This window comes from Ranitomeya variabilis, chromosome 7 (assembly GCF_051348905.1).
Source record: "Ranitomeya variabilis isolate aRanVar5 chromosome 7, aRanVar5.hap1, whole genome shotgun sequence".
Taxonomy (NCBI): domain Eukaryota; kingdom Metazoa; phylum Chordata; class Amphibia; order Anura; family Dendrobatidae; genus Ranitomeya; species Ranitomeya variabilis.
The window spans coordinates 229,057,138-229,071,019 of record NC_135238.1 but is presented as its reverse complement, the minus strand read 5'-3'; the positions used below and the strand labels follow the sequence as shown (position 1 = coordinate 229,071,019).

The 13,882-nt window shown below is 37.7% G+C and overlaps 1 protein-coding gene and 1 long non-coding RNA gene across 27 annotated transcripts in view; one reads left to right on the top strand and one right to left on the bottom strand.

Moving 5' to 3' along the window:
- LOC143784608 (uncharacterized) overlaps nt 1-13,882 on the bottom strand; it is an 86,781-nt gene that overhangs the window by 20,434 nt on the left and 52,465 nt on the right. The window contains exon 1 of one of the 6 annotated variants that reach the window (XR_013217847.1): nt 3,397-3,743. The exons of the other annotated variants lie outside the window; for them this stretch is intronic. This is a non-coding gene — a long non-coding RNA (uncharacterized LOC143784608). Of the gene's footprint in view, nt 1-3,396; nt 3,744-13,882 lie in introns of those variants that run through there. 6 annotated transcript variants of the gene reach the window in all.
- Nucleotides 1-13,882, top strand: part of R3HDM1 (R3H domain containing 1) — a 149,796-nt gene that overhangs the window by 91,034 nt on the left and 44,880 nt on the right. For 12 of the 21 annotated variants that reach the window (XR_013217840.1, XR_013217838.1, XM_077273051.1 and 9 more), the window contains exons 3-6: nt 2,081-2,289; nt 5,247-5,457; nt 11,679-11,720; nt 11,984-12,073. Coding sequence is in view for 16 of the 21 variants with exons in the window: in XM_077273051.1 (XP_077129166.1) it covers nt 5,287-5,457; nt 11,679-11,720; nt 11,984-12,073 (303 nt within the window). In the remaining 5 variants the exon portion in view is untranslated. Of the gene's footprint in view, nt 1-92; nt 255-1,449; nt 1,632-2,080; nt 2,290-5,246; nt 5,458-11,678; nt 11,721-11,983; nt 12,074-13,882 lie in introns of those variants that run through there. The other 9 variants (XR_013217841.1, XM_077273057.1, XM_077273048.1 and 6 more) reach the window with 6 other exon arrangements.

Here is a 13,882-nt window from a genome sequence, read left to right as displayed (position 1 = left end):
TTGCGTTGTTCTGCTCTGTTACTGGCTGGGCAGGCACTGACATCACTCCATGGGCAGCTGTTGGCTGTGTGCTTACTCCGAGCCTCCTGTATTTGCCTTAACAGACTGTTTTGCCAGGTGCATGAAACATCGTCTAAGTGCAGGGTGGCAATAATCGCTCTCTCAAAGAGCAATTCACAGTAATTGTGTAGATGCTATGGAAAGCGTATCTTCTGTAATTTGTTGCAATGAAGCTAGAAGCTGGGATGGTTCAGGTATGTGGTGACATCTTTGCAGAGAAAGTCCAAGATTTGCTCTCTGTTACGCCTTATTTTATTTTTTATCGTTTTTCATCCTTATTTTTTTCTCTATATAGTTTTGTGCTACCAATGCAGTGTTTCATTATCACATGTATTTACTAACAACAAATATAAATTTTTGCACATTTTTTTTGAAATATATTATAGAAACTTGCTTCTATGTATTGCATTTTGTGGAGTTTTTTTTTTCTTCTTCTCAAAGATCTGATTGTGAAGTTGTATGTTATTTCTCTGGAACTTAATAGATATTGATGTGCATTGTTTTAAGACAAAAAAAATGCTAGGAAATCTACCTTGCAAAAGTCAAGCGTTGCCATATGTTTATATTATATAGTGTTCGTGAGCGTGTGTGTATATGAGTGTGTATATATACCGTATATATATATATATATATATATATATATATATATATATACACACACACACACACATTTCTTTTCTTTGCTACTTTTGGTTGAGTAAAAAAACTGATTTAACCCTTTTTACTGTTTTATAAATGTGCATGTGGGTATGTATATGTGTGTGTGAAATTAAGAATCCTGCACGTTCACCTTGTACCGGAGTATTTAGTATTTTGCAATGTATCGGAGAATGTATTTCTCTATAGTTTTTCCACTATCTGAGAGCCTGTCCCCAAGTCCAAAGCCTCCCATGTGTTTCTAGCAAGCTGAACTAGATCTCCAGCCACGCTCCATCTGTTTTCTTTGAACTGATTTTTTTTATTTACTTTTTATTACTATAAACATTTTATTTTTCTAAATAAAATCTAAAATGCATGAAACAACCACATGCAGATGCCTCAAAATCATCATTTAGCCACATGTTCCTGTTTGCACGGCACAAAATTGGTCTTAATTGTTGGCTGTTTGTATTATTCTTTTCTATAAGGATTAAAGGAAACAAAATGTCTTTTGGAGTCTAGGAAACACTCAGTTATCATGTAATATTCTGATCTGTTGTGTTGTCGGAGCTGTGAATGGTCTGCATGCTCGGTGGTGACCTTAGAACCCCCCTGTTGGACCATATAGCACATTATAGCACTTTTTTTCTTTTCCAGTGCTGCAGATTTTCTTTTTCCCTTTCCTCTAGAGATCACCTTGGCTTGTAACCAGGTGACTGCGATTGATTCCGTTTTAATAGGATAAAATGACACGGCCGGCCCCTGTCGATGTGCTGTGAATCGCTCATCGTCTTTCCCCTCGTTTTTTTTTTTTTTAAGTTTAACATTGTGCATAATATTTAAGGAGGCGCTTAATTCCGTGTCCTTCTAAGCACAACGTTCCCACCAGTGATAATGAGCAGATGATGATGCAGGCTGCAATACAAGTAGAGGTATAGCCGATCTGGGAAGCCAGAATCGTATCAATAGATGTTGTTACATTTGATGTTTATTTGGAAGCAGATTTATCCCTCCTTAAATGCTTCTATCCTTTTTTCTTTTTTATGTATTTATTTATTTTTTTAATATCTCATTCTTCCAGTTTAATAGTCCCGGTGTTTAGAATGATTAAATCTGTGCAAATTGCCAAATCCCAGGCTTGTTTTCCCATTATGTTTCCAAATCTCTTGGCGGATTTTCTTGGCAGTAAATTATTTTATTACATAAATACATTACATGATCAGTGGTTGCAGATGGGACGGACGCAGAGTAAGGTTGTGGTCCCGATTCTTCGTGCATAGATTTTTTTTTTTTTGGGGGGGGGGGGGGTAAAATTCTTGCAAAATTGTCGTCTATGTTTGTGTATATATAATATATATTTTTTTGTTTGTGTTGTCCTCAGGTTGGTGCGAGAGATGCTGCACTTGACCTCCAGCCACATCACCCAGCCCAGGACCTTCCACTGGTGACAGGGACATGGGACGGCTTCTATCACCTTCCAGATGGTTCACTACAACTGACATCCTGCTTAGTCTCGGTGGGAAGGAGCCTGAAAATATTTCTCATTGTTACTCTGGGACATCACACACTCATAGCAGTAGGACTCATCAGGTAACATTTCTGATCCCATTTAAGAAGAAAAAAAAATATTTTTTTTTTAGAAGTTAATATTTTTTAATTAATTAAATTGAAAAAAATGTTAAAGCCAAACAAAAAAAAAAAGATATATATAGCACAGTCAGCCTTCGGTCCTGCCCTTATTTACATTGAGGTCATTTTTTGACACATTTTAATATTAGAGATAGTATAGGATGGTCCCAATTCGGGTGCAGTTTGTCGCGACGGGATCGTTCTTACACTTTTTTTTTTATCATTACCTGTGTTTACTGGGTGCCCTATGTTGTTTATTTGACACTGTTACTTTTTACTTACTTTTTACTTATTTTATTTCTAATCTTGTGTCTCAAAATCCCTAGATCATATTATGTAACTTGTATAGAGTGTACGAGAGCACGGGTTGTCGATGTGGGACTAAAAGTCTCAGCACACCCAGGTAGCCAAAGACTGATGGGGGCATGCACCGGATTGCGGAAATATCTATCGGAACTTGGCCGTAATTGCCTGGCTCGGATTGATAAACTGAAGAACAATGGTGCATGCCCTGCTGGCGTCTTGACCTTTCCTTTTGCCGATGGATCATTTATTTATTTTATTTTTTTTAATACTGCATGAAGAGCGGAGAAGTGGCCAGTAATTGCCCACCTCTCAATGAGGTCACCTCCGAAGGGCTTACTAATTGGAGAGCAGATTTGAGAAGGGCACGGGCGAGACAATGGGGTCCTATCAGTAATGAATAGCGGCGGAAGCTTCCAATTTTTTTTTTTCGTGAAGGATCTAATTGGGTCTTGTCTCGGACTCAGTGTAGCCCATTAGTTCCCCAGTTTTTATGGTAAAATATTATTTTTTTTTTATTTTATATATTATTTTGCATAAAAAAAATTAAAAAAAATAAATTAAAAATAATTCTGTATACTAGATCTCCAGTGTAGATAATGAGCCCCCATGCCGAGTCCATCTTTCCTTGCAGAAATGGATGCAGTTGTGTGTGTTACGCCATTCCCTGCCCTGAGTCTTATTATTTATTATTTATTTTTTTGCATAGCGGTAACTTATTATATGCAATGCCTCATTGTGATACTAATGAGAGTATGAATTCACCTGCTGGGGGTTGGAGTGATGTATGAGAGGTGACCTGGAACTCGGGATCAACTCAAAAAAAAAAAAAGGCTTGTTGCAGCATCCGGACAACGTTTCGGTCTGAGCCGCCGTCTGATTAATTAGCATAAGGTGAATGCAGATGGTGATAGAGCTGCCGGCGCCTTTGTCCGGCGTTTGCACGGACACATTGCTGTGATCGTGTATTTATATGCTGGGAATCTGCTCTTTTGTTCTTGCTACCTGTACGGCATTTTTTTTTTTTTTTTTCCTGAAGCCGCAGCGAATGCTTCTCCTCTCTTGTTCCCATGGTAACAGGAACCGGTCTATTGTTAAAGTCTATGTTTAGAATCCTGGCTGACACTTCATGAAAACAATTAAAGCCATCCCCCTATTTTACTGAATTATAGCCCCTGAAAAATGGGGGGTTGGAAAATGGAGGAAGGTGAAGGGTGGTGGTGGTGGTGGTGGTGGGGGGGCTTATTTGCATTTAATTTGGAGTCATTGCACAAGTATTGGCACCCTGGGGCTGGTTTTCAGCATGCAAACAAGCAATGACTGCAGTAAATGCAATGTGATCTACTATGATTGTCATAAATAAGCAAATAAAGCAAAATAATAATGAGCTGCTATACAATCTGCGACATGCATGGGGAATGAGATTTTGGGCAAGAATGAAATAAAATAAAAAGGAAATAAATAAATATATATACTTTTATTTCCTTTTTATTTTATTTCATCCGTTCTTACTTAAAATTATATACCTCGTTCCCATTCAGGTCACAGGTGAAGGAAATAGTAAAAAAAAAAAAATTTTAAAATATATATATATCTATATATCAATATATTATATATATATCAATATATTATATATATATTCTAATATTATATATATATGTATATAATATTTGTGTGTATAATATATATTTTTTTTATTCTAATTATGTCTCACCCTTGCCCAAAATTTGCCTTCCAACTCTTTCCTCCTATTGAAAAAAAAAAAAAAAATCCATAAAAAAATGTGTATGTATATAAATAAGATACTAAATACTGGAATCTAAAAGTCCAATTTTTATAATATTTTTTTTTATGGTAATATAAAAAAAAGTCTACCTTCCAGTTTATGGCGCAAAAGGAAAAAAAAGAAGTAATTTTATGACCTACCCTTAAGGCATCTGTCAGGGTCGCAGGCAACTGTGCCGACGCGTGAGACGTCAAGAGTTAAACGGCAATGCCACATACTCTGTAGACCGCTGGGAATGCATCGAATTGACTATATCGGGAATTAGATTAGGAGTCTGAAGATTCGGTTCATGGTGCTTAGATATTTCCTGAGGGGGAGGAAGAGGGAAGGGGGGAGGGGAGGCTAATAATTATCACAAGTACATTGTGTTGGAATGTGGCGGCTCAAGGGTTAAATCAGGATGAGAAAAGCACGCGGGCGGCCACACTGGTAAAGTTGCCTTTGCAGAATATCCTAGGTGTCAGATTGAGAACCTGAGGGTAATTGGTACCTAGGTTTTTTTTTTTTGTTTTTTTTTAAAGTGTCGTATTTTAACCCCTTCTGTACTATTGGCGATTGCTTTTTACGGCGCAGGTAACTCTGCTATGTATGTATGGAGACCTGTTACAGCGATGACGCAAGTTCGTCCAGTGGTAAAACCATATGTCGTCCGTGGATTGATATACTTTTCTTTTTGGCTAATGAGATACCAACAAGTCAGCCCCCAATGTAAGAGTTCAGCTCTGCTACATGTGTGCATAAAATTGCACCAGCTTGCCCCAGGTTTGAAAATGTAAAATTTAATTACTTTTTTTTTTGTATATTTGTTTTATTTCTCCAACCCGGTCAGGTTTTGTATATCCTTTAAAGTTTTAAAGTGACCTTTTCCAATGAGGATGTCCAGTCTTGTTGCTGTAAAAGACGACCCCGATACAATGAAGGGATCCGAGGTCGACCTGAGCCGCTCCGGTTCCATAGAAAACCTTCTCCAAACCACAGGACACGAGAAAGGCCCGTCCGAAAAGGATGATGGTTGCTGCGAAGGCGCGCAGGATCCTACGGTGAGGCCACTGAATTCTCATTGATCGTCCTGGACGCTGTTACTTTTTCTAAATCGTGTAGCACCTGAAGTGTAACTGGTGTGTGTGGGTTTTCTTTCTTTTTTTTTTTTTTTTGCATAAACTGTTACATTTCAGCAGAAAAATACATTCTGAATGTGTCAACTGCAAAATTAGCAAAGGGCTTCTTGCGTGATGATTGGATAAAACTTTCCTAAAAGTTTTTAAGTTGTAAATATCGGCAGAAATTACTTTTCCTTCCGTAATTGCTGCTAATTATGGACTTTGTATGAAAAATGGTTATTAAAACTTAAACAAAAGGACAAAAAAAAATAAAAAATACAAGACTACGATGTCTAAAATGGTAGTACTGGCATGGGGGAGGTGTTTTATTACACAGTTCTACCTGAATTTTTGACAATTTTTGTGTAGGCTATAATTTTTATCACATTTTTTTTTTAAAGTTTTTAATGTATTAATATCTTTTTGCTCCAGGTATGTATCCACTCACTGGTCTTAGAATAAAACCAATTCATATTCAAATTTAGTTTTCAATTGATTTAGAATGTGTATTAACCCTATAATGGATGAATTGGCATCTCAATAAGCATCGCTGGAATTCTGTTTCCATAATTAATGTAGCATGTGAAAAAAAAAAAAGTTTTTACTAACCTTCAATAGTTTTGTTTTAAAGGTCTCATTGAGATTTGGTTCTTGATTTACTTAGATATTGCAATGCTAAATGTCTTCTTCAGGGTGTCATGTTAAAAAGTGAACTTTTACGTGAACTGCATAAAAATATAAATATTTATAGAGAGAGATAACTTTATCTCTTCTATCACCATAAATATTTCATGGGGATAGATATAATTATCTTTGTCTATCTCTCTATATATAACTTATTTTTTTCATTTTTTTATTTTTTTTTACATTCTTTATAGATGTACTTTTTGTTGTCAACTAATCTCCTAAATTATATGGACCTGGCATACATGCACTGGCTACTCCCTTGGTACTGTAGGTTGGATCACATTGCACGCCCCGCTGACCCTATAGAACCTCCTATAACACCCGACTGGTAACTTCTGGGATTAGATCCATTGCATGTGCATCGCTCCGGTACCTGTACATGATCCGGGCTGCAGGGGGCAGGCTCGCTTGTTAATGCCTGTTCTTGATAAAACATGTACAATGTTGCACTCGCTGTCCTGTGGATGCAGACCAGGCATAGCCAATCAATCCTGATCACAGAAACAAATCCCGCTCTTTTTGCCTTTGTTTTTTTTTAGAGAATCCGCTTTTTTTAAGACAAGATTGTAAAAGTAAATATATCCTTAAATAAACTGTCAGTTGGAACTCCATTCATCTAATTCTAGACAATCCCTTTAAATACTTTTTATTCAGTGGTTGGACTTTCAATCGATTGTGGATACAGAAGGAAGGAAGAATTTGAGCGCTTTCTTTTTCTTTTCCCCCCCTCTGTTTGGCTAGAGAGGTTCCCCATCTATAAGGCATGAATAGTGACAGTGACACACGCAAAGCTTCACTCCGTCGTTGGAATTTTCCGCGTAATTACGAAGTCGTTCAGCTGCAATGCAGAGCTGCGTCTGATTGACACAGAACCGTTTCCACCTCATTACTCCATGAGAACCCGTAGCCCCAAAGTAGATTTCAAAGTTTCCACCGACATGTGTGTTAGAGGTGTTATCTACTATTTTATTAAAAGATTGTTAAAGTAAAGTTCTTGCTGGTTCTACTAGTCTCTCTTAAAGGAGCTACTATTACAAATTCTGGCTTATGGGATGTATTTAGCAAAGTCAATTGATTTCAATAGAAACTGTGTAATGCTTCACTTCTCCTGCGGGGGCGCTGCAGGGAAATGTCAGATTCTTCCATAGGTTGCAACTAAGCAACAGGATACGCTTCCTCTTCAATCAAGCCATTGATAGATGCCATGTCTACTGCTTGGGATCATTTTTAGGCTTCTTGAGCCTTTAAAGGGAATCTGTCACCTCAAATTGGCGGGTTATGTAAGTGCCCTGTGTCTGGACAGATGGGCGGTGTTTCGTCTTCTTTCCTCCACCCCATCCTTCCCCGCTGTCCACAATATTTTCGGGAATTTGAGTAGGTGTCCTCCATAGTTCGCGCGTGCGCAATGCTGTCTTCGGTCGCGCACGCGCAATATGCTTTGTCCAACTGCGAGCAAAGCCGAAAAGCATTACTGCGCATGCGCCGGCGCACTATGTCCCGGAAGTATTTCGCTGTGTTCTAGGACATACTGCGCGGGTGCATGCGCACTAATGCTTTTCGGCTTTGCCTGCAGTTGGGCAAAGCATACTGCGCGTGCGCGAGGCAAGATTGCATTGCGCACGCGCAAACTATGGAGGACACCTACTCAAATTCCCGAAAATATTGCGGAGAGTGGGGAAGGATGGGGTGGAGGAAAAAAGATGAAACACCGCCCATCTGACCGGACACAGGACATTTACCTAGCCCGGAATTTGAAGTGACAGATTACTTTTCAGTATCTCTAATTTATTAACCCCTAGATCAAATTAATGCGGTTATATCTGAAGGGGTGAAACCAGAGGATTTCTAGCTCCAAAAATTCCTAAAAAAATGTAATTAAACTAGTCAGTTATTTTTCTTTATATTTTTTTTTTTCAATGTCAGTTTCTGAGTTCTAACTCTGTAATCTGTCAGTGACAGCAGGACACGACCTCCTTTACAGCTCCTTACAGAGGTTGGCACCTATTTATTCTCTAGGCTTTCTGAAAGGGCTAATCTTTCTCGCTAGACGCCGGTATTCTCCTTGCCATTTTATCACGACAATGCAAAGTCCATTTACACTTATTAACCTGGCAAAAGAAGTGGCAACCTTTTTTGTGAGAGCTGTCATGGCTGCATTTCCTGTCGTCATTTTTTGTAAATTATGAAAGAAAGAGGAAAAAAAAAACAAAGTATGGTTGAGCAGAATTTTCACAAATTACAGAAAAGGGAACAACTCAAAGGGTGTTTTGTTTGTTTTTAGTGGTTATTTTTTTAGGTGGCCATGTACCATTGAAAAAAATACTAATTATTAAGAAAATCTAGAGGACCAAAACAATTCTTTCTTGCTTACGAAGTATTGTTCCATAGGTTTCCTTCAATCCTTTTGTTTACATCCTTGACGTTAAATCTGCTGTCATAAAATCTGTGCGTGTCCGACGGGACCCAAAACAATAAAAAAAAAATGGTGTTTCATTACCATAAGTTGTCCCTGTAGTTACATTTATTGATCTCCGGTCTAAACGAGGTCCTTAAATCTGTAGAAAGTTGTCAAAAAGTTGTGGTCATGGGAGTGTGACTTATATGGTGGAGAACAGAGGACAATGCTGTACATGTAACCCACTAAGTTTCAAATGGGTGTAGAAACTGACTTAAAATGTTGCTTCCCTTAAAAACTCACCCCAACTCGTTTTGGGTTGGTGTTGGGTGGACTGTGCTCTTCTGCACTTTATGCGCCTACAGCAGACTAGTCGACTAGGAAATAAGGGTTAGAAATTTATTGCAAAAATCTACAAGTAGTTTTAAGGATCCAATTTGTACTACAAACCCGACCTGTTGTGTGCGCCCTCCACCGTGAGCTACGTTTCTGCAATATGGATCTTCTAAGTCAACGATCAGTGATACGGTTTGGTGTAGATCCTGGTGTCAAGTTTCCATAAAACTTTTTTTTCCAAATTACTTTATATATTTTATCCAAAAAGAATGAATCCTGGGAGGTTTTTTTTTAAGATAATGTTAAATAAGGCCACATGTAAATCTATCCTCATAAGGTGATACAACTGGTGCCAAGTGTCTACAACTTCTAGCCAGTATGGAACCACATATAGTGGAACCACATATAGTAGAACCCCCATGCCACAAATTTGTGTTCATGGTCCATATGTTACTCATGAACATTAGCTATCTTTCATTTTTCATTCCCAGCTATTTTATTAGAACCAATGTGTTTCCAATATCTGTGGGAGATGCCAACCCCCCACTCAACACCTGATGTCCAGGGTGGGGTGGGTTTTATCGATTTTGATCCCAGTGTTTCCTTTTTGGCGGCCTAGCTATTTTGTACAAGCTTCTGTCCTCCCCAACTCCATCCATGTATATGTTCATCCCAAGGATCTTACGTGACCCTTACAATCTGTGCCGGACTGGGGGGCCGAGGGTCCACCAGTAACCAACTCCAGGGCCCCACTTTTCACCTAAATGCAACTGTGACAATATCCTCAATCACAAATTTATATAACAATGATCTGGGGAAATGAATAAATGAATAAGATGCCACCTTTATCTGTACATAGTGATTCATGTGTATTGTGCCAAGTACTGCCCCTATAAAAGGGTGGTGGCCCAGTTTTGCACAGGGGCCCACCGGAGGATTCTCCTGTTCTCCTGTTGGCCAGTCCGAGCCTTCTTACTGTGGTCCTTCCTTGATATCTCACCTTGGATTGATGTAATGCTTACACCTCCAGAGGGTTACAGACTTTTAGTCTCTTCTCGGCCTTAAAGGGATACATTCAATCAAAAGAGGATTTAAAGCCAAATCCCGGAATCCCATTATTGTCTTCTGTCTTATCTGTTCTCCATGTGAGAGTGTCCATCTGTAGAACACGAGATCTGGAGTGTATCTATGGGTCACTTGAATTTTTTAAATATAATTAGTTCACTTTCTACTGGCAGAGTGGTGTTTATTTTTATTTTATCCACTATTTTTTTTTTTTTTTACTTTTTTATCTCATTTTATTTGATCATATTGGCTAAAACAAAATTTCTTTTAAATATTATATTTTTGTTGCAAATTGGTGTAAAAAAACAAACAAACAAACAAACAAAACCAAATTGTACTTATTGAGTCTGAAGACATCATAATTTTTTTTTCTAATTCTCATTTTTCAGCATGATATAGGAAGGACATTCAGTATTTTTCTTCCACTTCGGCTTCGGAATTGACACCTCAAGCTTCTGGAATTAGTTTAGGTTGGAGAGCGAGCATTGTGATGATCCGGGAGATTTATCACATTAACCTCCCATCTTGATGCCTCGCACTTCTAAAGAGACGAACTGAAGAAATGCAATAATCTGTTCTAAAACAAAAAAATAAAAAAGCATATTGGATGAGCCAACGTAATTTATTTTTTTTGTACTTACATGTAGCATGATCAGTGTAATGTAGGGAAATGAAATATAAGCTAATTGTATATCTGCGGGTCAGACCTCATGGGATCCGAGTCAATATCCGAGATCAGCATTCCTGTTGATGCATTTTTTTTTTAATTAAAATGTCATTTAAAACCTGTAGGGTTTTATTTTCATATTAACTTGATCAATCAAATGAAAAGTAAGGCGTAAATAGACATTTTTTTTTGTTGTTGTTTATTACATTATTATTATTTTTTTATTTTTTAATTTCTTTTAATTGAAAAAGAAAATTGCAATCGTAATTTCTGTTTAGCAAAAATCAGTGTATAGCAAATTACCGTATATAGAAACGTTAAAAGACGTCATTAGCCTCTTGTCTTATTAATGGCTAGTGGAAAATACTATTAAATGGAGCGGATTCTCTTCTTTTACATCTTATTAATAAGGGGTGGGGGTGAGAACGTTAGCTCATGTATAAGGGGGTGTACATGGCGAAAGCCTGAAGAGGGAAGGTCAAATGCTAATACGAGGTCCTGTATGATAATCCAAGTGAATAACATTGAGACTGGATACATAAAATGTGTATATATACATAATTAGTGTGTATATGGATATATTTTATTTTTATATTTCATAATTGATTTTACAGTTTGTTGCCTTTCGCCTTGAAAAAATATATAAAACAAATCAATTTAGCCAGTTGTCATAATTAAGATTAATGGATCTTGGCTCTTGTCCTAAATCCCAGTGGTGTTTTCATTGTTGGGTAGAGGAAGGATTTTTCCTGTCCATTTATATTTATTCTTAATTATTATAAAAAATTAATAATACTTATGTAAAATAATAATATGTGTATATATACATTATTTACATATATTTTTTTCAACATTTGGCCCCATTAAATTCTCCAATCTACTTATAGTTTCTTCCAAGCGATGCCTACTTCACTCACTTTACTTAACAGCTGTTGCAGTTCTGTCTCTTTGGTAATTGGATGTTTTTGGTTTTTTTTTTTGTTTGTTTTTCTTGTACCTTAATCTTTTTAGTGCTCAGTTCAGCCATTGGGGCAAACAGGAAAAAGGTCTAAGGTATAGTAACGAGCTTGTTTGTGGCATGCTAAATCGACGTTTTGGCATAAATCAACTTTTTTTTTTTTGTTTTTGGGGCTGCTTTTGTATGTTGTGTATTTTATTTGTTTTATTTTTTTATAGCAATTTTTTTTTTAACAGCTCGTTGGCAAATTTATTTAACGCTATATAATAATTTTTTTAATTTTATTTACTGATTTTTTTTCTTGAAGCATAGCTATTTCTTTTCATATGTAATCATTTTGCCAATCACTTTTCTTTAGTCAAGTTCAAAGTTAAAACTGGTGCGGAGTCTGGCTGTGTGTGAAGAATCGCCTCCTCCTTCCACAGCTGATACCCCCTTGGACTTCCCGGTAATGTATAAATTTCCTTTTATTCTATTCTGATTTATCTTTTTTTTTTCCTCTTGTTGAGTGTATTATTATTTTTTAATAATCTATAGATTTATACTTTTTTCTTTTTTTATTTTTTAATTCTGCAAACCCAAGTTGCACACGGTATATTCCCATCCTACTGTAATAACGTTTTCCGCAGCCCACCGCAGGGCTCAGGCTTGTAAATCTATTACGTGTTGTCAAGCTATTGGGATTCCTAATGTATTTTGCAATATTGCAGCATGACTTAAAGTTAATATAAGGGTGACCTTGCAGGTTGACCTACTGGAATGACTGTGGTGCTTATGAGCAATACATGGAGACAGTGGGAGAGGGGGAGACGGAATATGACATGAGATGAGAAGCGTTTAAGTAGTCGTACAGCCGATGTAATGGCTCGTTGCCTCCGGACTTTTCGGAGATGTCACATTTTTATTTTTCAATGACTGATTATCTTGGAATGTTTTACAGAACTGTTAAAATGGTAAACAAAAAAAAATAAAAATAAAGAAATTCTCTAAATTATGTAACCCCCATTTTAAATAAAATAAAGTGTATCTATAAATTGTCATCCCTTTCGGGTCACTTGATGGCTTTTTCCGGTGTCGGGTGGGTTCTTACTCGTCTTTTTTGGACTCTGGAGCTGCGTTCACACACAAGATTTCTGACCACAATCAGAGCAATTTTACCAATTGCGAATTAAAGGGGTTGTCTCGTGTTCGGTTGAGTGGTTAATAATTGCAAGTTGTAAAGTTGCTTGTTTTTACAAGTGCTTACTAGTTTACAGCTTGTTTCCGAGGTTGCCGGCCACCTCTTTAGTGTGTTGTCTCCTAGACAAGGAGCTGTTTATTATGCAGCTTGTAAGCGCTGCTCAGAAGTTGGCTTGATCCGTCTGGCTTCAGTCTCCTTGTGCTTCTCCGATGTTGCAGAAGTAGAGCATTGTTTGAGATTGCGAAGGTCGGGTCAACAGCTCAGCCATGCCGCTGGTCCGAACTGTCAGTTGTCAGGTAGCTCCTGAAGAATAAATTTGAGTTCATTGTTTTTTACATACGTGAAGATTTTGCGAGGATAAAACCAATTCTCATCTTGCTTTCAGGATATCCTTACTGATGAGTAACACCTTTCTTTTTCCTATGAAGTTATCTTTTGAGATATCTTTTGGTGCTGTTGGCACGCCACCATTATTGTGAGCACCAAGCACATTTTTACACATGTCAGATCGGTTTTCAATCAGATCGGTTGGCAAGTACAAACGCCAAATTAGCCTGGCCATACAAAGTAGATGGCGGTCAACCGATCATTTGGCTGACCGCCATCTCACCTAACACTCCCAGTAGCGCTCGTCCAGCGGACAGCCATGTGAGCCAACGTTTCTATACGAAGTAGCACTTGTTCGGCCAACACATATCTCGGCTCGTTCCTCCAAGTGCTCTTGTATTCCCTATGAGCATGCCACGGCTGCTTATCTCAACGAGGACAATGTGATCAGGAGTCCAAAATTGGACATTTTACTATAAACTTCTCTCTGGACCATCGGTTGACCGGTGATACACATTAGACCATTGACCGAACCCATTGATATTAGTGGGTTCAGCCAACATTAGTTTAATGTGTATGGGGGCCTTAGTGTGATATTGGTCTGATTGGCTAGATATTGTCCAGAAATCTTCAGGTGTAAAAGGAAATCTGAAGGCCTCATACATATGAGCTGAATTTCAATAAGATGAGCCCTAATGTGAATGGAGGGCCTCCCAATTCTTCTCTAAGAAATGGTGTTGGGCGAAAGAA